This window comes from Molossus molossus, unplaced genomic scaffold (genome assembly GCF_014108415.1).
Source record: "Molossus molossus isolate mMolMol1 unplaced genomic scaffold, mMolMol1.p scaffold_m16_p_24, whole genome shotgun sequence".
NCBI classification, from domain to species: domain Eukaryota; kingdom Metazoa; phylum Chordata; class Mammalia; order Chiroptera; family Molossidae; genus Molossus; species Molossus molossus.
In genome coordinates, this window is record NW_023425360.1 from 830,522 (window position 1) to 856,908 (window position 26,387).

Here is a 26,387-nt window from a genome sequence, read left to right on the forward strand (position 1 = left end):
TCACCCAGCGCCCGTCCTGCGTGGGGCCCGCCCGAAGAGCTGGCACAGTGCTCTGCCCTCCGGAGGCACAGCCTGGGATGAAGTGGGCGCCTGAGTGGGGAGGCAGAGCTGAGCCCGGGGAAGTGCTGATGGCGGCCGAGGAGGAGGGTGGGACTGGGGAACACGTCCTGAAACTGGCAGGCAGGCAGCACGGGGACAGGAAAGTGTTTTACTAGCAGGAGTTCACAGATTCGTGGACGGCACACACCCGTGAGGATTCCGCCTGGTTGGGGAAGACAGACACCGGGGCAGAGCCCTTGGGCCCGCTGTTCACTCAGCTGCACATTGGGAAGGGTGGGGAGGCGGGGACAGATGGGGGGTGGGGTGGGCTGCGGACGGAGCCCAGCTGTGGGACTGGAGGAAGATTGCATAGTTCGTTAACATCTCGTCGTTAACATCTGTCTTTTCCCTTTGCCCTGGGTGGCCAGGCATGTTTCCGGCCCTTGCACAAGCCGGTCCCCCTGCCCCATTAGGCGGTCTGCCTTCCCCTCCCTGGGGGCCTTCCTGACGGAGGAGGTTGGGGGACAGAGGGAAGGCCTGTGAGGGGCTGTGGGGCCAGGGGCCGAACCACAGCAGGCTGCCAAGGGCCCGGCTTCTCACACCCGCTCCCCTGGTTGAGGGTTTTTTTGCTGAAAGGCCAAGGAAACGTCCGTGGGTGTAGCCCTGGAGGCCACAGCTGCTGTCCCGGGCGCTTGGAGGTCAAAACTGTGTAGACAGCAGAGGCAGACGGTGGGCTTCGGGGCCTGAGACCTCGGCCGTGTCCTCAGATCCGAACGTGGAAGGTGCTAGAAGGAGAACAGGCAAGCGAGGGTGAGAGGCCTGGCTGGGGAGTATGGCTCCTCAGTGAGAACAGAGCAGCCCCGCTCAGCCCGGACCGTGCCTCGGGGGGTTCAGAGCACAGGGCCACCCCACGCCAAGGGAAGGACGGCTTGGAGGATGGCCGTGTCCTGGGATCCACCCCAACACAGTCACAGGCCCCCAGGTCTTCATCCTCCATCCAAGGGGACGGAGGTTTCCCAGTCACTACGGAGGGAGCTAGGCTGGGATGTGACCCCCGGCCTCCTGGCTGCCGGGGCCTGCAGACACCACTGTCCTTAGGAGCAGTGACAGGGCCTCAGCCCCCACGGGGTCCCAGGAGGCCGGCCTCTGGCTGTGCCCCCCGCTCAGCCTGCCCTCCCAAGCCAGCACCAGGCAGCACCTGAGGAAGTCGGGGGCCTTGGCGATCATGTCCTCAAAGTCGGAGTACCCCAGCTTGCCGTCGCCATCCAGATCCGCCTCCTCGATGACCTTGTCGCACACGAGCACCACCTCGTCCTCCTCCAGCTCCGACTTGGTGAGCCGGGCCAGCGTCATCTCCAGGTCCTCCTTGCAGATGAAGTTGTCAGTGTTGAAGTCTGGGGGGGGGGGCGCGGGGACGCTCAGACCGGGACTGGTCACACTGTACTCCACCAGCCTCTCCACACACACTCTGGGGGCACCACACTCTTGCCCCCAACTGGGAGGGACCACGGAGCTCGCCCACAGGCAGCCCTATGCATCACATACGGGGCGTGGGGTTCGCGCCCCGTACAAACCCACGATGCCCGAGACACTTCAAACACCCACGTCTGAGGCTTCCTGCGAACTTCATGGTCCCGTTGACCCCGCGGTCCCTCTAAAGCTGAGGAACCCAAGACCCAGAGAGACAGTGACTGCATCAAGGTCAGAGGGCTGCTTGGAGGGTTCTCTGTGATGCTAAGACCGCATCTTCTCAACTGCACCCCATTTCCTCTGGCCCGCAGCCAGACTCGCCGTCAGGAGACGCCCATGCCCCTTAGGGGGGCCCAGGGCTGCCCTGTGTGCACACGGGGTGAGGAAGGGGCTTGACTCTACTTGGCACCCTCTGACCGTTTTCCCACCCAACGACCGCATCTCTGCACCGGACACTTCTGCCTGGAGGGCCTTTCCTAGTGATCAGTCCAGCAAACTCCTGTTCATCCTTCAAGTTTGGGCTCCGATGTCACCTCCTGGCGGTGGTTGGGGGCTCTGCCCACGGAGCTCCCCCCGCACTGGCCCACCTGACAGTGTGGTGGTGACACAAGGCGGAACTGCTCCCGTGTCGTCGCGAGCTCTAGCTCACGGACTTCTCAAAGCAAATCTGCTCAGTAGGCAGCGGAGGACCCACTGCACAGATGAGGACACAGAGGCCTGGAAAGCCACCCGCCTGAGGTCCCGACTCCCATCTCCGACCCCTCCTGTGGCTGCCCCCGGGAAGGGCACCCAGTACGCTCGGGAGGGCTGGTGGGCAGGGGACTCCCGAGCCTGTTCTACACGAGGAGACGGGGGTCCAGGGCTGATCCTTGCTAGAGGTCAGAGCTGTCTCCTCAGGTCCACCACCAGCCCAGGCGAGCGAGGAAGCCTCGCTCCTCCCATCACGTGTCCCCCTCTCCGCAGACAACAGCCTTTCCCGGAGCAGTGCCGTGGGGTTCAGGGCTAGAGGGGTGACAGGTGGAATTCAAGAAGCTGTCTAGGAACCGGCGACCACGCTGGCAGACAGTGCAGGCTGCTCTGACGTGCAAATACAGACGGCACACATGCACCTGCCCAAGTCCTCTGGAGTACACATGGCAACCACGCGTGAAAACAGCCTGAGGGGCCCCGGTGCCTGGTGACCAAAGGTGCTGGGGACAGAAGGTCTGCCCATAGCTCTTTGTTCCAGGAGGTCTCAGTCCCTCCCCGGGCCTGGGTGCCCCATCTGAGGACCGTCTGAAGCACCCGTTGGCACAGGGCTGTGGAAGAACCAGAGCTTTTTATGGTGCTTGGCGCCCTCTGGTGGCTGGTGGGACAGCGACCTGAGGGCTGGGCGGGCCTCACCTCTGGCAGCCTGGGGACCTCTAGGAGCCTCAGCACCTGGCAGAAGCCTCCTCTGCAGCCCTGGCCTCAGCTTACACCTCCAGGGTGCTGCAGGACCCTTCCAGAACACAGAGCTTCCCTTTCCCACCTAACACCCTGCAGTGGCCCGGTGACCTGGCCAACAGGTCCACACTCCTCGGCTGGCTGCCGCCACCCACAGCTCAGCCCTAGCGGGGCCCTGCCCTGCGTGTTCTGCATCCCGAGTCCTCCCAGGCTGCCCCTTTGCCGGGTGCTCCACTTCTCCCGTCCACGGTCCCCTCTTGTCCTCCCAGGCCCCATGGAAATGCCACCACATGTAGACTCTCCCTGCCCGCCTAGGTGGGGCCGGTCCCTCCTCTGCGCCGGGGACCCCGTGACGTCTCTCGTACACTAACTGTCCCCACTGGCCACCCAGCTGGGCAGGCATGCTCCTCAGTGTTCTTGGTGTCCCCAGTGTCCCCCGGGGGGGAGCAGGAACTGGATGGCCCGAGGACCTGAGCGCCGCCCCCTAGGTCCTCATTACCGTAGATCTTGAAAGCATAGTTGGCCTTGAGGTCGCGGGGAGCCGACTCGCAGAGCACGGAGAACATGTCCACAAAGTCATCGAAGGTCAGGTTCCCCTCGCCGTCCTCGGAGAAAGACTCCACAATCCGCTCCTTGAAGGGGTTCTCCTGGAGAACGAACCACAGCAGTTATCTGGGGGCCTCCAGGGCAGCCTACGTGACCCCGGACAAGCGACCTAATTCCCCTGGGCCTCAGTTTCCCCATTGCCACTTAGCTGGGCTGTGGAAGGGAGGCAGGAGTTACAGCGGGGAGATGGCCCGGCCGGCACCTGGACAAGCTCACCGCGACGTCACGCACACTGTGCATCCAGATGGGCGCGAGGAGCTTAGCAGGCCACGGTGTGCTCGCTGGAGCACGGGCCCTAGTGAGGTAGGAGCAGGGGTCAGTCCCTGGGCCCAGAGCTGCCGCCTGTCTTGACGTGTGAGTGGGGTTAACATCCCCAATGGCAGCCCTCAGCTCAGGCTGGGCCAGGCCAGTGCAGTGGGAGACAGAAGTGGGGCCCCCAAGGCTGGACAACTAACTGGATGGGACAAGCAGCAAGAGTCAGGCAGCCCGTCAGACCCCAGGCCAGCGACCACCCAACTCCTGGAATTCGCCTCGACCAGTCCAGAGCCTGAGACGCCTTCCTCGGATGCCCGGCCACTCAGGGCCACCCTCCTGGAGGCTCAGGGGCTACCACGTGGTCCCTTCCACATGCCCTAGACCAGAGGTTCTCAACCTTTCTAACGCCGCGACCCTTTAATACAGTCCCTCATGTTGTGGTGACCCCCGGCCATAAAATGATCTTTGTTGCTACTTCATAGCTGTAATTTTGCTACTGTTACGAATCGCCATCAGAAATATGTGTTTTCCGCTGTGAAACGGTCGTTCCGCCCCCACAGGGGTCACGACCCGCAGGTTGAGAAGCCTGCCCTAGGCCCTCCAGTGACCCTGAACCTGGGCTCAATCGCTTCTGTGGGCCAGGCTGGGCGACTGACCAGGGCTGAGACGGGACTCAATGTCCTTCAGGACAGAGGTCAGAGCTGGGACACAGGCCCCAAGTGAATAGATACCACGCGGTGACCCCAGTCACATGTCCGCGGCCTGGCCAGGGGCTGTTTGCTAAGTCCCACAGTGACGGGAGTCGTGCCCCAAAGCTTTCTCGCTGGCGGAGGGTACTGTGGGTGAGGAGCTCATGAAGGAACCTGTGTGTCACATAAAGATGTGGTCTGAGCACCAGAGGATCAGCCCCACCCAGGAGCTCATTAGAAACACACAACCTCGCTCTGGCTGGTTTGGCTCAGCGGTCATAGCGTCAGCCCGTGGACCAAAGGGTCTCGGGTTCAATTCCTGGTCAAGGGCACCTACTTGGGTTGCACTTTCAATCCCCGGCCCCAGTCAGGGTCGAGTGGGGAGGCAACCAATCGTCTCTCTCTCTCCCTCCCTCCCTCCCTTCCACTCTATCTGAAAAGTCAATGGAAAAATATCCTCAGATGAGGATAACAAAAAAAAAAGTAAAACACAACCGTGGGGCCCCCACGGCTCCGGAACCCGAGCCAGCACTTTGACAAGACCCCAGGGCGTTCCTTGCCAGGCGGAGTGCAGAAGGCGCACTGCAGAGGGCTGGCTGTGAGGAGCACACCAGGCAAGGCGGGGAGAGGAGAACGGATCTAAGACAGCAGATGGGCCCGGCCGGTGTGGTTCAGTGGTGGAGCGTCGACCCTGCACCAAGAGGTCGCCGCTTCGATTCCTGGTCAGGGCACATGCCCAGGTTGTGGGCCCGACCCCCAGTGGGGGACGTGCCGGAGGCAGCCAAGCGATGTTCTCTCATCGATGTTTCTCTCTCTTTCTCCCTGTCCCTCCTCTCTCTCTAAAATCAATACAGAAAAAAAAGCAGATGGAAGGGCTGTGTGGACAGCAGACTGGCCATTTAACAAAGGGGCCAGTGGCCTCCTGGAGCCCCGCACGCAGCTCGCATATCCCTAGTAAGTGAGGGAATTGAGGCACAGAGAGGTGACGCGGGAGCCTCTGCGCCTGCCCCACCCAGAGGGGCAGGGTCCCTGTCCCCAGCCCAGCCGCCCAGCCGGCCCGGCGCAGTGGCCTCTCACCTACCCGAAGCTCTGGCATCTGGATGATGAGGTTCATGGGCACGTGGACGATGGGGCTCTTCCTGTAGTCCATGGGGACCACGTTGGGGGCCAGCTCGTAGAACCTGGCGTGCAGCCTGTGAGGGAGCAGAGGAAGCGCTGTGGGGGCGAAACCCCAGCTCCCAGGCCCGCGCCTGCCTGCGCATGGCCACTGCGCTGCGGGCGGTGCCGATACCTCTGAACAGTGATTTAGCAGTAAAATCTCGAGCTTTAAAAGCCTGTCCCTTCTGACTCAGAAGTCTCCGTTAGAGACTTATGCCAAGAAATGTCTCAGAGGTGTGGGTGGTATGTCACAGCGTCACAAGAATACCCACTGCAGTGCCAACAGACCGGTGCAATGCTGAAAACCCGAAATGCCCCGCTAAGTGGATTAAGGAGGTGGTGAGACCATTTTTTTTCTTATCTATTTTTACCATTTGCCTCAGGAAAAGCAATTGTAAAGAAATGACAAAACCACGCGATCCAAATTTTTGATCAATATACATGAAGGTGAGCTAGATACCAAAAGGCTCAATACCCTGAAAGGTTAATCACTCCTTTGAGGAGGGGGGAGGATTAGGGGTCACTTGTTTGTCCTCTCTTGACTGGCTTTATTTTCTAATTTTTCTACGGTCATGGATCACATGCGGAATAAGAAAATTAAGAATAATTAAAATACACGATACAAAGGTTTTAAAAGGTTGACAAATAAGAGACAGTAAAGTAACACACAGGCAAAGGTCCCGGGCAGCTTACTGGGTGGGCCTGTGTGCCCACTTATTGCGGGGTTGGGGGAGTCGGGGTGCTGAGCTCTTACCTATGGGAACAAAGGTGGCTGACTGGGGAGCTGCCCACTGGGGGGTGCGGGGGTGGAAGGGCTGTGCCCAGGCAGCAACGGGATCCACCCGGGGGTGCAGGTGCGAGCAGGAGGGAGACGCCCATCCCCGATGGTTATCTGTGAGTCTGACTTGGTATCACTGAGCTGGGCCCCGGGCTGCAAAGAAGCCACAGCTCACCTTTCCTCCTGCCATCTGGCCAGTGCTCAGGGGCAGCTCACGGTCCCGTCGGGGGGGGGGGGGCAGTGCTGAGGCTGCGGAAGCAGGGCCCTGGGTCTGTGGCCCATTATCAAATCCCACAGCCTGGTGTTCCTGCTCCTCGGCACTGCACTGAGGGCGGGGTCATGGTCCCATTTTACAGGGGAACCTGAGGCTCAGCGAGGCTCAGATTTCGTGCAAGGCCCCGGAGCAGGGAAGTGGGAGCAGAGCCTGGGTGTGCTGATGCCAAGGCCGGGGGGCTGTGCCCCTCACCCTGCTTTCCAAGGTGGTGGAAGTGGGGTGTCCCTGCCCACCAAGGGGTCAGGCAAGAACAGCAGCCAGTGCAGAGGGGAGACGCCGAGGGGCCCTGCCACAGCCCTCTTGAGAAGCTGCAGCAGGGCTGTCACTCCAGCCTGCCTGTCGACCTCCAGGGAAAGTGATCCTGAACCCTTGTGGCTTTTAGTGCCACCTGATAGCCCAGGCAGGGGCCAGGTTTCCTGGCCTTCTGCATGTCCTGTTCACCGTCGGTCCTGAGGCTCCGAGGCTACCACCACTTCATCCCTCCTGTTCTAGGCCCAGTCTCCCAATCCCCAAAGAAAGGGATTGTCCTGGGAAGGGAAGACACGCTTGGTGGACAGTTCAGGGCAGTGGAGGCATCACAGACCTCCCAGGAGTCAGAGGTCATCAGAGCTGGCTGGAGCCGGAGGGCACTTAGGGGCCCTTGATCTGACCAACAGGGACCCCTAGTTGGACAGGCTCCAGAATGAAGGGAATTAACAAGGCCAGGTGTTCATTTCCTGGTTATGACAATGCCATATTGGGGGTAAAACTGGGTTCTCCCACCACAAGGTAACAGTGAGGATTAAATGAAAATGTGCCCGAAACCACCACCCAGAGCCGGGTACATGGTCAGCGGATGCTCAGTTCCTGGCGGAGGGGTCTGGGTCCAGGAAGAGTGGGGGGCTCTCAAGTTCACACTGCAGCCTGCACTGGGGTCCTGACAGAGAGGACGCTCTCCTGGGCTCAGCCAGCACGGCCAGACCACGCGGGGTCCCAGGCCCTGCCCCGCGCAGTCCCAGCTCCGAGGGGTGAACGGAAGCCACACTTACTTGAGGATGTCTTTCTTATTGAAGAACGTGCAGTCCTGTCGAGAAAATACAACACAGTCGGTTGTACAGCCTCGGCTCCCCCTTACTCAGACCCCCACAGGGACGGCCCTGGACCGTCATGCCTCGTGCTCCAAGACGGAGGTTCCAGGCACACAGACTGGGCAAGATCAGCACCTTCCGGGTGGCTGAAGCCACAGGAATCGACAAGGTCATGTTGGGAAGGTAGTGGAGAGGCTGGGTGGGGGTGAAGTGTGGGGGAGAAGGTGGCAGGGAGGAGCTGGTGGCATCTGGACAGGGAGGGGCATCAGCCGTTTTCAAAGCCACTCGGGCCCCTGTAGAGTGCAGCCCAAGCTGGGAACCACACCTCACTGTCCATGATCACCAGGGGCCGGGTCTGAGGGGCTCTGAATATCCATTATTATTTAATCCTCCTCACTAACCTATGGGGCAGACCTGCTCTCCCTAGGGAGACATGGGAAAATAGGTTCAGCAAACCGCCACTCTGTCCGTGGAAAAGGTTATGGGAGTGGCGATGCTTATGGTGTCTGCTGAAAGAAAGAAAGAAGGGAAGGAAGGGGGAGGGGAGAAAACTCAGGGATGGTGCAGGTGTGGGTGGCTGGATGGTGCAGACAGGAGGGGTGGGCAAGGAAGCAGTGAGCCCTTCAGTTCAACGAGACTGCGGAGGCCTGGCCAGGGCCCTGGCTGTGGAGACAGAAGGGGATTCCCCCGGGGAGGCCGGGTTATAGGACTTGTTCTCCACTGAACACGTGTCTGCCGGACAGCAGAGCTGGGACAGCTGGAGGAACAGCCTGGGGTCTGGGGAAGGCAGCAAGCAATGTTTAGAGTTTGAAGGGTCTGGGAGATGGTTCTGGAAGGCAGGAAGTGGTCTGGGAAGAAACCAGAACCCTAGGGATTGCTGGCACCTGAGGACAGGAGGGGGCACATGGGGAGGGGGGATACAAATGGGGGCCACCAACAGCCCCCTGGCTGGCCTGTGGCTGGCTGGAGAGTATGAGGGAGGGACATGTGATGCTCTCAGGTCTCATGGCTCTCCTTTCTCCCACCCCACTGGTCGGCGGGGTCCAGCCAGGCTCTGGCAAAGGATCAGAACCCAACACGAGGGCTGGCTCCAAAGTGTAACCCAATGCCAGGCTGGTCTGAGTGGGAACCCGGGCTCCCCGCCTCCACGGGGCGACTCTTCACTCCTCAGCACCGTCTGTCTACCTGCTCACCTGTGCCGCCTCTAAGCATTTACCCAAGCTGTTCCCTCTACCTGGACTGCCTTCTGCAGGCCCTCCTGGGCCTGCTCCAGTGCTGTTATTCCTGAACCTTCCGGCAAAGCAAAAGCCCCCTTCCCTACTGGTCTCCCACTCCCACTAGTGTCCTCCCCTGGTGCACACCTCCTTGGGTGAGGCCACACGGGAGGTGAGGTCTGTCTCTCCAGAGGACAAAGAGCGCACATGGCCCCTCACCCCCAAAAAGAGTGATTCATGATTCAGATTCCCACTGGGCAGGGTCCTGAATGGCTCCTCAGCCTTGGTTTGCCCGTCTGTAAAATGGGGCCAGTAACCCGCCAGACTGTGATCAATGCAGCTGAGGGTAAGCGCAGGGAGTACAGTGCCTGGTATGCAGCAGGCGCTGCATGGAGGTGGATTCCCACCCCTTGTCAGGGCCTCTGGAGCTGGGAAAGCTATTATTCTCACTCGGGCTCACGGGAGGAGGGGCCTTCATCTTGGGCTGCCCAGGGTGGAAGGCCCACTCCTGATGGCCACAGAGAGCGGCTACGGAGACTCTGCTGGTGTCATGTTCCCGCAGCACACAGGTGACAACCCAGCCAGGTTGGGGGGCCTTGCGGATGAGAGACCACCTGAAGGGGGGCACCGCAGAGCGTGGGCGTCATCTGCAGCAGGGGAGGTTGTACACGGGCAGGAGGGTCCTGGGGTCTCCTATCTGGGGCTCCCTGGCTCCCGAGGAGGGAGACCTGGCAAGGTCTCAAGGGTCTGCCGGTGGGCCTGGGGAGCTGACCGTGTCTGGCAGGTACTTGGCTGGCCTTCCGGCTCCATTATTTCCAGGTTGGGGCAGACCCCGAGATAAGCAAGACTTACAACCGCCTTTGGAGGCGGATGCACCTGACTCCCAACCCCGGCAGGACCCAGCTGGGCTCTGCTTTGCAGAGTCGCTGTCCCGGTCAGGCTTGGAGGAGTCGCGGCCCTTCCAAGGTCACGCTTGGAGGGAAGGCAGAGGCCGGGTCTGACCCCGGGGACGGGCAGCGACGGGAAGACGAGGGGAGGGGCGCGGGCTCACCTGGTAGTTGTCCAGCTGCTCCTCAGTGAAGATGGTCTGCTTGTTCCCCATGGTGCGCGCGGCCCCCCGGGCGCCGCCTGCCACCGCGGACGCCCAGCTCCGCGCACATCCCGCCGCGCAGTGCCGGAGGGGCGTGGCGGGCCCGCGCGGCGGGGCGTGGCCTGGCGGAGGGCGGGGTCAGCGCCGGGCGGGGCGGGGCGGGGCCTGGGGGCTGGGCGGAGTCGGGCGGCGGGGAGAGGTCTGCGCGCGCGGCGGAAAGTGGGAGCCCAGCTGCTGGCGTGTCCCGCGCCGGCGCCCGCAGGTGTGGGCGGGGCGAGCCTGCACGTCCGGGCGGCGGGGTGGGCGTGGGCGTGCTCATGGGGGCTCGTGTGGACGCCCTCGAGAGCGCAGGGGGACGAGTGGAGGGACCTGGCGCCCCTGGCCATGGGGCGGAGGAGCCCTGACCTCTGGGCGCGCCCCGGGGCAGGCCCTGTCCCTCTGGGAGGAGGGGCATTCCGGCTGACCCCTGAGGCCCCACCACACACAGGGCATCTCACGCCCCTGGCCTCTTAGCGAGGAGGACAGCATTTGCTCTCCTGTCTCTGAATCCTTGCACACAGGCGTGCGACTTGACACGATTTAAAGGACTTCCTCTGTCCAGACACTTACTGCGACAAAGGCCAGTTTTCTGGGGCTTTTAAGCAATGCCACCACCGCCAAGTGCCTTTGAGGAGGTCCAGCCCACACGTGTGATTTCTAACCTCAGGACAGCCGATTCTACAGACCAGGACACTGCGCTGAGTGGTGCAGGAACGCCCCGGGCCCACGGCTGGACTCGAGGCCACCCCCTCCTTCGTGTATCCTGGACACGTGGGAGCGGGGCCTCCGCCATGGGAAAGAATCAGAACGTGGAGTGTTGGAGCAGAGACAGACCTCGGTCAGATTGTCGCCGTCTGCGCCTCCCCTTTCTCCCAGGTTGGAGTTGGAGACATTGAAACCTCTCCAAACCACACGATAACTTGTACACGAGTTCTCCTTCCCATCTTAGATTCCACATGCCGTCCTCAGAGCCTGCGATGGCACGTTCTTTTAAACTTGCTAATCTCTGATCACTTGGTAGAAAAAACAGAACTTCTGCACACGGCTGAGTTTTCACTTCTGGGAGTCCCTCCTCCCACAAGGGAAATAATAGAAGCAACAGCCTGACCAGAAAATTTCCATAACAAATCCTTTTTGATTTAGATTGCCAGTGCCCCGAATGAGGCCCTCTCTCTTGAACTAATACAACAATGTTGTGAGGAGGCTCAAGGAGTACAGTTCCTGCCCTGGCTGGTTTGGCTCAGAGGTTAGAGCATCAGTCCGCAGACCAGTGAGTCCCGGGTTCGGTTCCTGCGAAGGGCACGTACCTCGGTTGCAGTTTGTCCCTGGCCCTGGTTGCCGTAGTGTGGGCGGCAACCACTCGATGTGCCTCTCACGTGGATGTTTCTCTCTCTCTTCCTCCCTCTCGATCTGAAGATAAATGCAAAAATCTCCATAGATGAGGATCAAAACAAAACAAAACAAAGGAGTACAGTTCCCATGTTACAGATGAGAAACCCTGGCCTCAGGGAAGCAAAGTGACTTTGCCTAGAGCCACCCAGCTAGGAATTGGCAAAGCACGGCTCACTCTCATTCTCTGACTCCGACTCCCGTGCTCGCTGGCTCCCAGATGTTGGGTGTGGTCCGGACAAAGACAGTGAACGTATCTGCAGGCAGGGTGGACCGAGGGAAGGAAGGAAGCGTGGATTCCTTGCTCTGCGCTATTCCACAAAGGCCTCTGAAGTCTATCGAGTTTGGTGTTATTTTCCCATTTCACAGATGAAACAGTAGTCTCGGAGGTGACTTGCCCAAGGTCACATAGCTGGTAAGCGGTAGATTTAAATCTGGGCCCTGCCCCGGGCGGGTGATCACTTACATAGGCCTTGAGAACACAGCACAGCACAGCACACAAATCCTGCCCCTTGGACTTGACCCCTCGGGGAGGAGACAAAGAGTGGATAAACAAGTGACATGCACATGGCATGCCAGGTGGTGAGATTAAGTGCTACAGAAAAGTGCAGCAGGGAAGGGGGCGTCAGTAGGCGGGAGGTGCTGCCCCCTACAATGGAGCGGCCAGGAAAGGCTTTATTCACATTATCTTCAGGGACAGGGAAATGCAGATCAGAACGGCAGTGAGAGCGCACTGCACCCCTCGGTCCGCAGGGCCCGGGGTGCCCAAGGCGCCGCGCCCCCAGCCTACCTACAGGCTGAGTCGATGAATGGCAGAGGAGCCGGAGGAGCCGACCGAGATCCGCTCGCGCAGCTTCCGGGTCGTGGCTGCCTGCGTCACCGTGACACGAGCCCGGCGATTGGCCAGCGGAGGCGGCCGGTCCGGGAAGCAGCGAGGAGAGTCCCCTGGGCGGGCTCGGGGGCGGGGCTTCCCGGCCGGGACGTCCAGGGGGCGTGGCCCGGCGCGGGCGGAGCGGCTGCGCACTGGAGCCGCGCTGTCGCCGCGGTGAGAGGAGACGCGATGGCGGGGCCCGCGTGGATGTCCAAGGTGAGAGCGCATCGCGCGGGCGGCGGCCGCGTGGGTCGGGCTGCCCCGATGCGAAGGCGGCTCCGTGGCCCGCGCGCGGCGTGGGGCAGCCGGCGCCGCGAGGGCCACGCTGCAGGGGGATGACCCGGACGAGGGTGGGCGCGGCCCTGCTCCCGGCGGTGCCGCAGGCCGGAGCCCAGGCCGGATGGTCCGAGGCCGGGCCCGCTTCGCGCTGACGGCCGGGCCTCCTCGGGTCCGCTCGGTGGGGCCGGGTCGCTTCGCAGGGCGCTAGGCAGGCGAGGTCCCGTGGGGGACCCCAGGCCGCTTCCCTCCCCTGCTCCCCAGCTCTTCCCGGGCTGCCCCTGCGGCTCTGCCCCCCGAAGGACACGGGCACCCTACCCTTAGCCTTGCCACCTGGACCTCCTGGCAGGAAACAGCAGCCCTTCGCCTCTCTGGTGGGGCTAGATCCGGAGAGCTTCCGCGCCCCTGACAGCTGGGATGCGGAGCTGGGCAGGGCTCGGACCTCTCGGCGGCTTCTCGGCTCCGAGTGGCGCTCACCCGCGCCTTAGAGGTCATTCTCAAGGTCACGCAGGAAGTCGGTGTCAGACGGAGAGAGGAACCCAGACGTCTGGGTGTTTCCAGTCCTTGGTCCCATTCTGCCTGCCCTGGGGCCAAGGTCACAGCAAGATGACAGGCGCAGGGAGACAGACACAGGCCCTCGGGTCTCCTGGTCCAGAACGGTCCCCTAGAGATCTGCCGGGAAAAACTTATTTTTTCTTCTGTAGAATTGGCTACTCTTTCTCCTTTGTTTTGAGTTTAAAGTGAGGTCCACATGCACTTTATTTATTTATTTTTCTAGTGAAAAAAAAAAAAGCTCTACACGAGAATATAGGAGTCTTAGTTTTAAAGTCTGGCATTGCCACTAATTGGCTGTGTGGCCCTGAGTGAAGTACTTACCTCTCTGAGCCTTAACGTGTTCATCCGTAAAGCATCTATAGCGTTGTTTGAGGTTTCGGTAAAATTGTGTGAAAGCACCTGGTTCCCGGAGAAGGAACAGGTGCCTGAAGCTTTCCTCGCTGTCAACAGCTTTATGTTGCAGGCATCAAGCAGACCATGGTTCTCGGGCATCCGTCACGGTTTTATTCAGTAACTGGGTTCTGCTCGTTACCTCTTTAGACCTGCATTTGTGTGTGCCAGTCACTGTCATGTCACATTTGCTCCTGAACGTGAAGCAACTTCTTTCTGTGTTGATGTCTAAACAGAAGTCAGTCCCTTAACCACTGACACTTAATGCTTAATTCAACGGTAGTAGGTACACGAAGCCTTCAGAGGAGGGACTAAAGCAGCACCATCAATAATCAGTGTGCTAGTCAATCTGTTTTGCCCTTTAGTGTGATCTACAAGAAAAAAACAACACATAGATGTTGAGAGTGTGTTGGGTTGTGGGATCAGAAGATGAGGTTCTCCTCTGGCATGGACTCCCTGTGTGACCTTTGACAGTCATTTGACCCCTGTGGGGCCAGTTTCTCCCTTTGGGGATTGGAGCAGAAGGTGCCTCAAAGACAGATCATTGGAGGAAAATCCAGTGTTTGATCTGAAAAAGTATAGTTTCATTCTACCTTCAATATCTTTTGACAACTTGCATTCATAAAATGCATTTTACAGTATATAGAACTTACGTTCTCAAAGCAACAGGTAGTCTGAATATCCAGGTTTCAGATCTGAGGTAGCTTGCCACGTTGAGGTAACATATGAGAAAATGTTCCTCGGAAGTTCCCAAGTATCTCTGCAAACTTGCAGTATCAGCAGCCATCGGAAAGGGCTCCATGTTTGCCTCTTATGCATGTGGTTTAATTCTGTGCATGACATTTCTTTGTTGACATTGACATAGGTCTCTCGGCTGCTGGGGGCCTTCCACAACCCAAAACAGGTGACCAGAGGTTTTGCTGGTGGTGTGAGTATAATTATGTCTTTTATTTTTTTCCTTTCAGAAGTTTCTCAAGAAAGATGCTCTAACACATTATGTAGCCCTTCATCTCCATTTACTTAAAATTAGGGAAAATTAGCCATACTTATACTGTATATTAAAATTACTGGCTAACATGCATAAATTTGTTAGGTCACATTTAAAAGAATTATGTTACAGCTGGCTGTGTAAGCCTGTCACATTAATATCTTGAAGGAGGCTTGTTAAAAATAGATAGAAATTTCCCTTGAGCCTGTTACTTTATTTCACAATCTCATTTTGTAAGAGTTTTTTTCCAAAACTGGTACAAGTCAAGAAAAAAATTGTTGAGAAGCTTCAAAACCTGCTTTGCATTTTTATTTTGTGAGCTTCCCTAAAAACAGTAGATTGGTTACCAAATGGGAATGACTCGAACATCGGTGAGTCCTTAGACTTATTTACGCGGTCTTTCACAGACTATCCCGTACCTGGATCATTTCTGCTGCTTTTAGAATTCCCAGCATTAGCGTCCTGTGCTTTCAAAGCTGACACCACATTTTTAGAGCATGCTAAGACTGTGGGTCAGTGACGTCCTCTATGCTTTGTCTTAGCCTTCTTACAGAATCTGGTTTGGATTTCATTATTCCTATACTCCCATATCACATCTTATTCTGTGAGGCATTTGTAAGACCATAGTACATTTTCCCCCCATTTACTTTCTGTACTGTGGAATAAAGTAGTTTTTTTTTTTTTGGTGGCCTGAAGACATTTATCATGACATGTTGGGAGGACAGGAAGAAGAAGCCAGCAGTTCTGGGCTCCGCTCATGCGAACATGCAGTGTGGCTGCACTTTCAGCTTAACGACAGCAAAGCCAGCATTTCAAACGCGTTTCTGAAAGTTAACGAGATGATCATCACACCCTGCTGTTACTTAATTTTCAGGCTATCCATTTTTAAAACACAGTAGGGGAGGGAGTATATTTGAAAGACATATGAAGATAAACTAATTTTGAAAAAGATTTCTTCGTTAGTCCACCTGCTTAGGGAGCATCACTGGGAAGCAGACGACCAGGGAAACTTGAGTCAGTGATTTAAAAGACCAGCACAGGTGGTTGGAGCTGGAAAAGGCCAGGGACCTAGTCTGGGCCAAGCCTCCAGGTGGAAGAAAGTTCCTAAGTGATGACATATAGTCTCTAAGTAGAGAGAGAGGGTCTGATTATTAGCTTCAACTAATTTAAATTCTCTCAGCATTTTCCTTTACGCATTTTATTATTTTTTTATGTGAGTACTACTGGCACTCTTATTTATTGTTCAATATACAGTTTTAAAAAAAGTATTGATAGTATTACAGATGTCCCCCCTTTCTCCCCCACTGACCCCCTCCTCCCCGCTCCCACCCTCCTTTACACATTTTAATGTCTGTGTTTGAAATGCTGGCTTTGTTTGAAGCCTTTGCAAGACATTGTTGATTTTACTTTGTAAATACACTTGTCACTCAGACTTTGCAGGTATGATCACATGAACTATTCTCATTGGTTACAAGTAAACTTTACTGAGTTTATTTCAATGACATTCGTCATTAAGGAGCCAGTTTTACAGAGGAACTCAGAAAAATGGAGACCCTCCCTTAATGTGAAGTCTCACCTTCTCTGACACCTCAGCGTGTCAGAAAGTGTCTCATGAAACTGAACAGGTTTGCATGAGAAACTGAACTTTCAGGATCCCCGGTAGAAAGGAAGGCACTTGCCTTCCATTGTAGTGAGAGAACACTGTTGAACATTTTTGCTCTCTTTGCTTTTACAGATTTGAAGTAATGGGTTCCTTCATAGCTTGTCTGAAAAGAAGTATCAATTGGGGAGTCTACTGAGTAGTTGTTGTTGTTTTTTTTAGTATATTTTTATTGATTTTTAGAAAGAGGACGTGAGAGAGAGAGAGAAACATTGATCAGCTGCCTTCTGTACACCCCCTATTGGGAATCGAACCTGCAACCCGAGTACATGCCCTAATTGGGAATTGAACCTGCGACCTCTTAGTCCATGTGTTGCCGCTCAACCACTGAGCCACACTGGCTGGGCCTACTGAGTAGTTTTAATTTATTTCTGTTTCATCTAAAAAGCATCAATTGAGTTCTTTTCACAACCTCTTAACTCAGGTAAAGAGTAGAATTGTGGACTCTTTTGAATCTTGCCTCCTCTGATGAGCCCTGGGGAGGTAGGTCTGTTTTCTTAACGGCATTTGGGTCTTCTTGAGAGCCCCCCAACGTAAAGTGGATTTCTTTGTCAATGATATTCTTTTTTAAACCTTCAAAAATCAATTCTTACTGTCCTCTTTGATGATTTCTTATATTCAGGTTCAGACAGTAACTTTAATTCCAGGAGATGGTATTGGCCCAGAAATTTCAGCCTCAGTTATGAAGATTTTTGATGCTGCCAAAGTAAGTGGACATTACACATCCCTTTAGTAGGAGTTTGTAGAAAAGTCTTTTAGCCAGTCAGAGTCTGTGAACCCTTAGGGTGAATTGTTTGCATTTGTACGGAGTAGGCTCGGTCTGTTGTCAGTCTTCACCATTTGACTGGCGCATCGGCAATCGCTGCTGTCCCTGCCGGAGTTCTCGGCCGCAGCGCTGGCATCCGCTCTGTGGGAAGTAGTCAGGCAGGACTGGGGTGTTCGTGGATCTCTGACCCTGCCTGGGCTTACGGTCCGGCAGCCCTGCCAAGTCGCCTGTACTGCCTTCTGCCTTCTCGCCCACGAGAAAGAATTGATATTTCAAAACACTCTATAGGAGATTTTGAAAGATTAAAAAAATTCTGATGCGGTATTATCATAAGCGTGAGGTTTTATTCTAATAGCTCAGCATTCAATGCAGGTAGATGTTTTTAAATCCTTTTGTTTTGGAAATTTAGGAAACTTGGACTTTGTTTGACACGATGCTTTATTGTTGCTATTTAAAACTGTCAGATGATACAATACGTGAAATGAAATCAGTAGTTTTTATACCAATGGCTGTGAAGTCGAGGAATACAATTTATTTAAACTATACATTCCTTGTTTTTCTACGTGAGCTTCTCATGCAAAGCCCTGTGAGGAAATGATGCTCGTACACATTCCCCAGGTGAACTGAACTGGGGTCACTCCCTGCATTGCAGGGCCCTCGTGCACAGGGAGCACATCTCCCTCTGCCTTTTTCCTAGTGTACACGCGGTGTGCGGGCTGCCAGGTGTGTGTGCAGATGCTGCAGGATGTGGGTGGGAAGGAAGGAGGACGCTGTGATTGATGCCTTAGAACTGTGGCCTTCATAGGTTATGTAATTCATCTTGCTTTTTTTTTTAGCTTCCTGAGAGATAATTTGATGGTCTTTAGTATATTCATAGAGTTGTTCAACCTTCACCACAATCTAATTTTAGAACATTTTCATCACCCAGAAAGAAACCCCACACTCATCAGCAGCCACTCCCCATTCCCCGTCTCCCCCCACCCCCTCCCATTGCGCCTGTGCGACCACTCATCTACTTTGTCTCCATAGATTTGCCTCTGGACGTTTCACATGAATAGAATCTCGTGCTACAGGTTCTTTTACGATTGGCTTATTTCACTTAGCTTAGTGTTTTCCAGGTTCACCCATGTATCAGTTGTCCGAAACGTTTATGTGAACCCTATTTCTCCACTCCCGATGATATTCTAATTATAGCCACTTTGAGAGTTGTGAGAAACTGAAGTGGGCAGGTGGCAGCCAGGAGTTGACTGGGCGGGGCAGCATGCAGAGCCTAGGGCAGGCTGCAGACTGACATCTCTTGCGCACCAGGGGCTCTCCGGACCTTCACTGCATCTTCCGCAGGCGCCCGTGGTGGTGCGGCGTCGCTGTGTTCAGGCTTCCCGCTCACGGTGCCCTGTGCTGTGGCTTCCAGGTGCCCGTCCAGTGGGAGGAGCGGAACGTCACTGCCATTCAAGGGCCGGGAGGAAAGTGGATGATCCCGCCAGAAGCCAAAGAGTCCATGGACAAGAACAAGATGGGCCTGAAAGGTAGCCTGGAAGTGCACGTGGTCTCGGTTTCTGCTCCTGGTGTTCTGTTGGGAGTTGCTGAGGTTAAGCTGAATAAAGCTACCCTGTAATGAAGCAACTCACTCCTAGTAAAGTGCTGTGCTTTTCATTTTGGGACATATTCTCCCCCAGTAAAAACATTAAGTATGACTGGCTGATGCCAAATGAAAGTATGTATTTATCTTTACCTACGTTTATCTTTTGTGTACTTTTTACATTTTTGTTATTTTAGCTAACACATGCTTAAGGCCGTGATTCAGAATCCTAGCTCATGATAGGCCTTAACTCCAGAGAGGTCCAGACTGAATCTCGCCTCTGCTGCTTACTGTCTGGGAGACCTGACACATTTTTTTTTTTAATCCTCACCCAAGGACATTCCTCCTCCTTTTGTTCAGATAGAATGGGAGGGAGGGAGGAGGAGAGAGGGAGAGGGAGAGGGAGAGGGAGAGGGAGAGGGAGAGGGAGAGAAACACCGACGTGAAAGGGACACATCGAGTGGTTGCCACCCGCACGACCCAACCAGGGCCGGGGACAAACTGCAACCGAGGTACATGCCCTTAGCGGGAACCGAACCCAGTCTCTCTGGACCACAGGCCGACGCTCTAACCGCTGAGCCAAACCAGCCAGGGCCTGACACATTTCTTACTCTTGTTTTTCAAAAAGAACTTGGTTTTCTCCTCCACTTTTAAGTGTCAATGGTAGAGTTGAGGCGTCACAGTCCTCGGTCAGTAGGTGCTCAGGTAATGTTCCAGAAGCTTCCTTGAGGAGGTTTCCTTCATCTGAATCTGAGGGGCGAGTAAAGGCAGAGGCAGCACAGGTGGGTTGGTGGGCAACAGTGGGAGTGGACGCTGGGTATCAGCCTGAGGGTGACCAACCAGGACGGATCACCCATGATGAAGGGAACATCCGACTCGGAGGCAGGGCACCTGTCTGTCCTTGCAGGGGACTTGCTTTTGTGAACGTGCCCCTGGTTCACGCAGCACACGTGTCAGACATGTCACACAGCCACTGGACACCTAAAGGAAGGGTCCTAACTACTGTTCTGATGGAAAATTGAAACCGAAACATTGGCGTTTCAAGTGAATATTGTGTACTTGTGTTTGTGAAGAGAAGATCCTATTGTCATCTGCGTATTCTTCTGTATCACAGGCCCGTTAAAGACCCCGATAGCCGCTGGTCACCCATCCATGAATTTATTGCTGCGTAAAACCTTTGACCTTTATGCGAATGTCCGTCCGTGTGTCTCCATCGAAGGCTATAAAACCCCTTACAACGATGTAAATATCGTCACCATTCGAGAGAACACAGAAGGAGAGTACAGTGGAATCGAGCACGTGGTATGTTCGTTGCAGATACTTGTCATTCTTAGTTTGGTTGCTTCCCATGTAGTTGGGCAGCTGTTCAGACTCCCAGTGGAAACATCCCCCAGAGGTAGTTCCCTCTGCTTTCTGTGGGGTGAGAGCCTTGTGTCGGTCCTGGGTCTCTGGCCAACAGTGCTCACGTGGATGTCCAGGGAACAGCACAGGACGGGAATGTGCCCTGTTTGAACTGACTTCACAGGAGTGCTCTTGGGCAGCTGACCAGCTCAGCACCTCGGTTTTCCTCATCTGTGTAATGGGGCTTCTAGCACTTACCTCATGGGGCTGGGTCAGCATCAACCCACTGACGCCTGCGTGCGTGACGCCAGCCTCGTGCGCACTGCTGACACCGTTGCACGCAGGCAGGTGTCTGGTGCCGAGGGCTTGCCACGCCCTTCCCAGCAGGCGGGACTCCTGTCTTTCAGATCGTGGACGGAGTTGTGCAGAGCATCAAGCTCATCACCGAGGAGGCGAGCAGGCGCATCGCAGAGTTCGCCTTTGAGTACGCCCGGAACAATCACCGGAGCAATGTCACCGCTGTGCACAAAGCCAACATCATGTGAGTCTCTGCGAGGCCAGCACCTTGTCTTGCTCTGTGGGGCAGTGGAAGTGGGGCTTCTGTCAGCTTGCTCGCTGATTCCCGACATCTCTGGAAGTCACCTGTAACCAGTGGAGGATCGGGAGCATCCCTTGTGTCATGTGCCTCACTGGGTGAATGACTGGAGCGGGCTGCGGGGAGGCAGGACTTCAGGTCCTGGAAGCTCAAGGAGGGACTGAGAAGTATCAGAGGAGGAGCTAGAGTCTGGGACCCCAGGAGAAGTGGCCTGCGGGGCGTGTTTCTGAGAAGTATCAGAGGAGGAGCTAGAGTCTGGGACCCCAGGAGAAGTGGCCTGCCGGGCGTGTTTCTGAAATGGCACATGCTCGGGCTCAGAATAGCCAGCACTCAGTGCTAATACTGCTGATGTATGATTCTAGCTGCTCACATTCTCCTCAGCCCGTCTGTTGAGGGCCACCTGTGAATGTGCGAACAGGTTTCCTAACCTAAGAAGAGTGTGGAGCATGTAAAATAATAAAACCACTGCACTGGCCGGTTTGGCTCAGCGATTGGAGCGTTGGCCTGCGGACCAGAGAGTCCCGGGTTTGGTTCCAGTTAGGGGCACATACCAAAACAAGATGTCCTCAGGTGAGGATGAAAAAAATAAAAATAAAAATAAAACCACTTATTGTTATTATTATTGTTATTTTGTTGTTAATCCCTACCCAAGGATCTTTCTCCATTGAGTTTTAGATATAGTGGGAGGGAGGGAGGGAGAGAGAGAGAAACGTTGATGGGAGAGAAACACATCGGATCGTTGCTCCTGCACAACCTGACTGGGCCTGGGTATTGACCCTGTAACCCAGGCGGCTGCCCTTGCCTGGGACTCGAACCTGTGGCCCTTGGGCTGACGCTCTGACTGCTCAGCCCACCGTGCAGGGCAAAATAGTAAAACCAGTTAAATGATTGAACAAGTTAACCTTTTAAAGGAATTTTAGCATTTTCTTATTAATAGATATTTCTTTTTTAAAAATGCATTTTTAAAGTTTATTGCTTTTTATTTTAAAATTTTTTTAAAAATTGATTTGAGAGAGAGAGAAACATCGGTCAGTTGCCTCCCGCTCGCCCTGACCGGGGAGCGAACCTGAAGCCTGGGTGTGGCCCCGACTGGGAGCTGCACCCGTCACCTTCGGTGGGCGGGACCACACTCAGCAAACTGAGCCGCTCCGGCCAGGGCCGGGTATTTATTTATTTATTTTTTATCCTCACCCGAGGACATTTTTCCTTTTTTTTGTACAGATAGAGTGGGAGGGAGAGAGAGGAACAGAGAGAGAGAGGGAAACATCGACGTGAAAGGGACACAGCGAGTGGCTGCCACCCGCACAACCGACCAGGGCCGGGGACAAACTGCAACCGAGGTACATGCCCTTAGTGGGAACCGAACCCGGGTCTCTCAGGACCGCAGGCCGACGCTCTAACCGCTGAGCCAAACCGGCCAGGGCTAGATATTTCTTCATTCTTGCTGGATGACACCACTGCCTAAGAACTAATTTTACTGTGATTGAAATCACACGTCTTGGCTTCTGGAACTTGATTTCTTGAACTTACTTTACTTCTCTGACTTGATGCTTTTATTTCTGCAAGTTTTTGCCTTCAACAATTCTTATTTGATTAAATACAGGCGAATGTCAGACGGGCTTTTTCTACAAAAATGCAGGGAAGTTGCAGAAAACTGTAAAGATATTAAATTTAATGAGATGTACCTTGATACAGTATGTTTGAATGTAAGTATATATTCATACTTATCCACTCCTCTCTGTGGTGTTTAGTGGGTCTGTGTGCTGTGCAGTTTTTATGGCTAAATGCACAAATGCGTTTCTTGTAGATGGTCCAAGATCCATCCCAATTCGATGTTCTTGTTATGCCAAATTTGTACGGAGACATTCTGAGGTAAGTCTGGCTGACCCTTAGCCTATAGCTTCTTTAGAGATGTCTGAAAATAAACTGTGTTTGCTCAAAGATAGGAGTTGAGCTGTAACAATTCAGGTGGTGGCATCAGTGATGACGTGTTGGTGGGTTTCTCCTTCAGACGCACCGTGTTGGCTCTGGGCTATTGCTCCCTGCTTCACACTCTTCAGAAATTTCACTGGTTGGCTTCAGTGTTCTCTGTATTGCTAGGTGGGTGGGTGGCCATCTTTATAGATTTTTTGGGTAACTTTTGACATAATTTCAGACTTACAGAAAAGTAGCAAGAATGGTACACAGGGTTCCTGTCTACACATCCCCCAGATTCTCCAGGTGTTAACATTTTACCACATTCACTGTAGTTCTCCCTGTCTACACACTCACGCTCACGTTATTGGCCAAATGGTGATTTTCTGAGCCCATCATTCCCTCTTACATTCATTAGTTGGCGTTCTGCTGTTGGAATACGCTTTTTTGTTGTTATTGTTAATCCTCACACAACTATATTTTTCCACTGATTTTTAGATATAGAGTGGAAGGGAAGGAGGCAGAGAGAGAAAAACATCTCTGTGAGAGACACATTGATCAGTTGCCTCCCACACAACCCTGACCGGGGCCGGGGTTAAACCTGCAACCCAGGTATGCGACCTTGACTGGGAATTGAACCTGCGACCATTTGGTCCACAGGCTGAGGCTCTAACCGCTGAGCCAAACAAGTCAGGGCCGGAATACGCTTTTCCATGCCTTGTGTATCAGTTAGTTAGGACTCATTTCTTTACTCAGCGGTTGTACCCATCACCAGCATTCATCTCGTTGTCCCGCCTGGGCTGGGGGCGTCCCCTGGAGCCGACATTTGCTTCCGGCACAGCCGCGTGCTCTCGGCTCATCCCGAACCCCCCTAACTAGTCCTGGGGTCGCCCCTTCTCTGCGGAGCTCTGTTCCTTTCCATGGCATCTAAAAACTGAAGTCTGGGTGCTGGGTGAGACGTTTGTTTTTCAGATCAATACCCTTGACGTTCTTTCTGCCCACAGTGACCTGTGTGCAGGACTGATCGGAGGGCTCGGCGTGACACCGAGTGGCAACATCGGCGCCAATGGGGTCGCAATCTTCGAGTCGGTGAGGAGCCTGAGAGAACCCAGGAGGGGTGGTCTGCATACTTACGTTTGAGCTCTTCTGAGTTTTTCCAGTTGTCGGAAGAGAGTGATGCTTTGTTGAGGTTTTTTACATAAGTTTGGTTTATGCATTCATTTTCCTGTTGCTTTGTATCCTTGTATTTATCCTTCCTCAGCAAAAATACTTTACCACAAGTTGACAGGAAAGATGGTTAGTCCATAGTGTTGCAATTTTAAAAAAATTACCTTGGCCTTTATTTTTCTGCGGATTTCTTGACCTGTGCCTGGGGAGTTGGGCGCAGCCGCTGCTCAGTCCTGTGCTCCCGAGTGGGCTTCCCAGAAGGGCCGCGCCGTGTCCCTGACTGTGCTGCGCTTCCCTGAGGCAGGTTCACGGCACAGCCCCCGACATCGCTGGCAAGGACATGGCCAACCCCACGGCCCTGCTGCTCAGCGCGGTGATGATGCTGCGACACATGGGGCTGTTCGACCACGCGGCGCGGATCGAGGCCGCCTGCTTCGCCACCATTAAGGGTGGGAAGGTACCGTGCTGCTGTCCCTGTGCCGTCGAGTGCGTGTCGTCCGCATGCTTTCCTGGAGGGGGCAGGGGACGGCGCTCAACGGCCCACAGGACTGGTGCTGAGCAGGCTTTCTCCCTGTGGGCCCGTGAACCTGGGCGCGCACACCTGTGCATTTCCTGGAGGCAGGACCCATTGCTTCCCCAGAAAGGGGCTGAGAAGCACTGAGTGAGCCGTGGGAAGGGCGGAGGTTTGGGAGGCGGCACCAGTTCAGGCCCAGGTGTCTGTTGTGGCCAATGCGATGTTGGCCAAGGCTGTTCCTTTTTTTTTTTTATCTTCACCTGAGGACATTTTTTGTATTTATCTTCAGATAGAGTGGGAGGGAGAGAGAAGGAGAGAGAGAGAGAAACATCGATGTGCGGTTGCCACCCACACGACCCAACCAGGGCCGGAGACAAACTGCAACTGAGGTACGTGCCCCCAGCGGGAACCGACCCAGAACTCTGGTCTGCGGACTGATGCTCTAACCACTGAGCCAAACCAGCCAGGGCGAGAGTTAGTGATTTAAATGTCACCTTCGTATTTGTGTCCCAGCCTCCAGAAACATAAAAATATGTCTCAATTTTTTAAATTTTAGAAACTCCCCAAGTGATTTACGATTCCCTTTAGATTTATTAAACGTCCACAGTCACGTTTTCTTGGGGTCAGGGGCCTTCGCCATCCTCCTGGGCTGGGCAGATGTGGTGGGGTGGGGCTAGCTTTGAAATGAACTGAATGAAGGAGCCGCCAGGTAACTTGCTCAGCTGGTGTCTCACCAGGTGCTTTCAACACCACTAGCTTGCTTTGGTTTTAGTATGATGCATTTTAACTTCTGCCTTTTCCTTTTCTCAGAGCCTAACAAAAGATTTGGGAGGCAATGCAAAATGCTCAGACTTCACAGACGAAATCTGTTCCCGAGTGAAAGATTTAGATTAAGACTTCCACAGAGCGTGTTCACATCAGCCGCTCCTGATGCCACCACGTAAAGCTGGAGGACACGCCCACGCTGCGTGCTCTTGTTCCCGTGTTCCCCGACAGTACCTGTCTACACCTGGCCTTCTAACGCGGTCTGTGTAGAGGGTGCAGTGACATCCTAGCTCTGCTCTCCAAGGACTTTTCCAAATGCTTGTTTTGTTTATTAATGTCTATTTGGTGCACATTTTTTGTAAACTCTGAGTGGACGATATCATTTGCCATGGTTAATCATTTTACACTTCAGTTAAAATAGTTTTTTCTGTGCTGTAAATATGATAGAGAATTAATAAGAGAAAACATCTAACTTTTTAAAGAAAACATTTTCCTTACTTTATGAAAATACAGAAATAAAACAAATATTCGCCTAATAGCACAAGATGACAGTCTTCTCCAATGAACAGGCACAGAAGAAATTCCTAGGGAAGTTCCTATCAAAAACAGTGACTATGATATGTCTTTATGGTGTAGAAAATTAAGACAGATTTGTCCTTTATATGAATGCAGAAGAAGAATAAAGACTTCAGAGCCAAGAAATATATGAGATGTAACTTTTGTTAAATAGATATAGGTAATATATTGGCTACAAAGACAGAAAAGTGTTGTTCCTTCAATTATTTTGTTACCTGGAGATTTACTGTTCTTGAACTTCTCATGAAGTGAAGAAGGGCTGTACTTCCTTTTCACTGGACACACGCTAATCATGGGCCCTGAACTGACTGAGTCGGACTTGGCGCTGCCCGCTGTGGGCAGCCACACTCCTGCAGCACCTCGCACTCCAGCCTGTCCTCTGAAAGGCCTGACCACGCTGTTAACTGTGTTTCAGTGGCCGCCCCCTCCCTGCCCCAAAGCACCACCAGTGAGAGATGAGGCTGCAGAGACAGCAGACAGCCTGAGCTGGTTCAGGGCTGTGCGGCCAGGGCTTGGGCTCAGCCTTGACCTTCAGGTCCCCCTGGCCTCCCTGCTGTCCAGCATGACTTTTCTTAACCTTCAGATACTTTCTTCATGAACAGTTACCCTTTGGCTGCGAACCAAAGGCAACTCATGTTGTCCCTTGCCCCTTGTGTAAGGACCCAAACCTGTGGCTTTGCATAATGTACCCAGGTCGGGGATTTCTTAACAACAGACCTCCCTGTCTGGGTGCTTTTTTTAGGCTTGTAACCAGACTCCCACCCTTACGTGTATTTTACTCTGAGCTGCTGCTTCCTTCATTTTACTGGATTGTGCGAATTATTCTTGGGTTCACACTAATAAAGAGTTTCAAAGCTGACTGGAGTGCACTTCCTCTACCTTTTCCAGTGACACGCGGCTCCGCCTGCACTGGGCACAGCTGCTCTGCTCCAGGGGC

At 54.3% G+C, this 26,387-nt stretch overlaps 2 protein-coding genes across 4 annotated transcripts; one reads left to right on the forward strand and one right to left on the reverse strand.

The window, feature by feature from the left end:
• Nucleotides 1-203: 203 nt before the first annotated feature.
• Nucleotides 204-10,133, reverse strand: CIB2 (calcium and integrin binding family member 2). 3 transcript variants are annotated; one of them, XM_036277967.1, is made up of 7 exons: nt 10,027-10,044; nt 7,723-7,757; nt 6,397-6,573; nt 5,566-5,677; nt 3,434-3,581; nt 1,238-1,404; nt 204-824 (listed from the first exon to the last, which is right to left on the reverse strand). In XM_036277967.1, exons 3-6 carry the CDS (start codon nt 6,519-6,521, stop codon nt 1,271-1,273), a joined length of 519 nt encoding a protein of 172 aa, XP_036133860.1. In that variant the 5' UTR covers nt 6,522-6,573; nt 7,723-7,757; nt 10,027-10,044; the 3' UTR covers nt 204-824; nt 1,238-1,270. The 3 variants fall into 3 exon arrangements, with proteins under 3 accessions (XP_036133860.1, XP_036133859.1, XP_036133857.1); XM_036277966.1 differs by lacking the exon at nt 6,397-6,573 and having other exon boundaries at nt 1,238-1,433; nt 10,027-10,133; XM_036277964.1 differs by lacking the exon at nt 10,027-10,044 and having other exon boundaries at nt 1,238-1,433.
• Nucleotides 10,134-12,528: 2,395 nt separating this feature from the next.
• IDH3A (isocitrate dehydrogenase (NAD(+)) 3 catalytic subunit alpha) lies at nt 12,529-26,302 on the forward strand. Its single transcript, XM_036278030.1, has 11 exons — nt 12,529-12,580; nt 14,451-14,513; nt 16,856-16,939; nt 18,411-18,525; nt 19,693-19,880; nt 20,327-20,460; nt 22,118-22,220; nt 22,322-22,386; nt 23,433-23,517; nt 23,900-24,052; nt 24,920-26,302. Exons 1-11 carry the CDS (start codon nt 12,554-12,556, stop codon nt 25,001-25,003), a joined length of 1,101 nt encoding a protein of 366 aa, XP_036133923.1. The 5' UTR covers nt 12,529-12,553; the 3' UTR covers nt 25,004-26,302.
• Nucleotides 26,303-26,387: the final 85 nt, after the last annotated feature.

Excerpts from the sequence above, each read along its gene's own strand:
- IDH3A (XM_036278030.1), top strand. The coding sequence starts at position 12,554 with ATGGCGGGGCCCGCGTGGATGTCCAAG. Across the intron at positions 22,221-22,321 it reads TTGATACAGTATGTTTGAAT|ATGGTCCAAGATCCATCCCA; the intron begins GTAAGTATATAT and ends CGTTTCTTGTAG. Across the intron at positions 24,053-24,919 it reads CCACCATTAAGGGTGGGAAG|AGCCTAACAAAAGATTTGGG; the intron begins GTACCGTGCTGC and ends TCCTTTTCTCAG.
- CIB2 (XM_036277964.1), bottom strand. The coding sequence starts at position 6,521 with ATGGGCGTCTCCCTCCTGCTCGCACCTGCACCCCCGGGTGGATCCCGT. Across the intron at positions 5,678-6,396 it reads AGCCACCTTTGTTCCCATAG|GCTGCACGCCAGGTTCTACG; the intron begins GTAAGAGCTCAG and ends GCTCCCTCACAG. Across the intron at positions 825-1,237 it reads AAGGCCCCCGACTTCCTCAG|CACCTTCCACGTTCGGATCT; the intron begins GTGCTGCCTGGT and ends TTCTCCTTCTAG.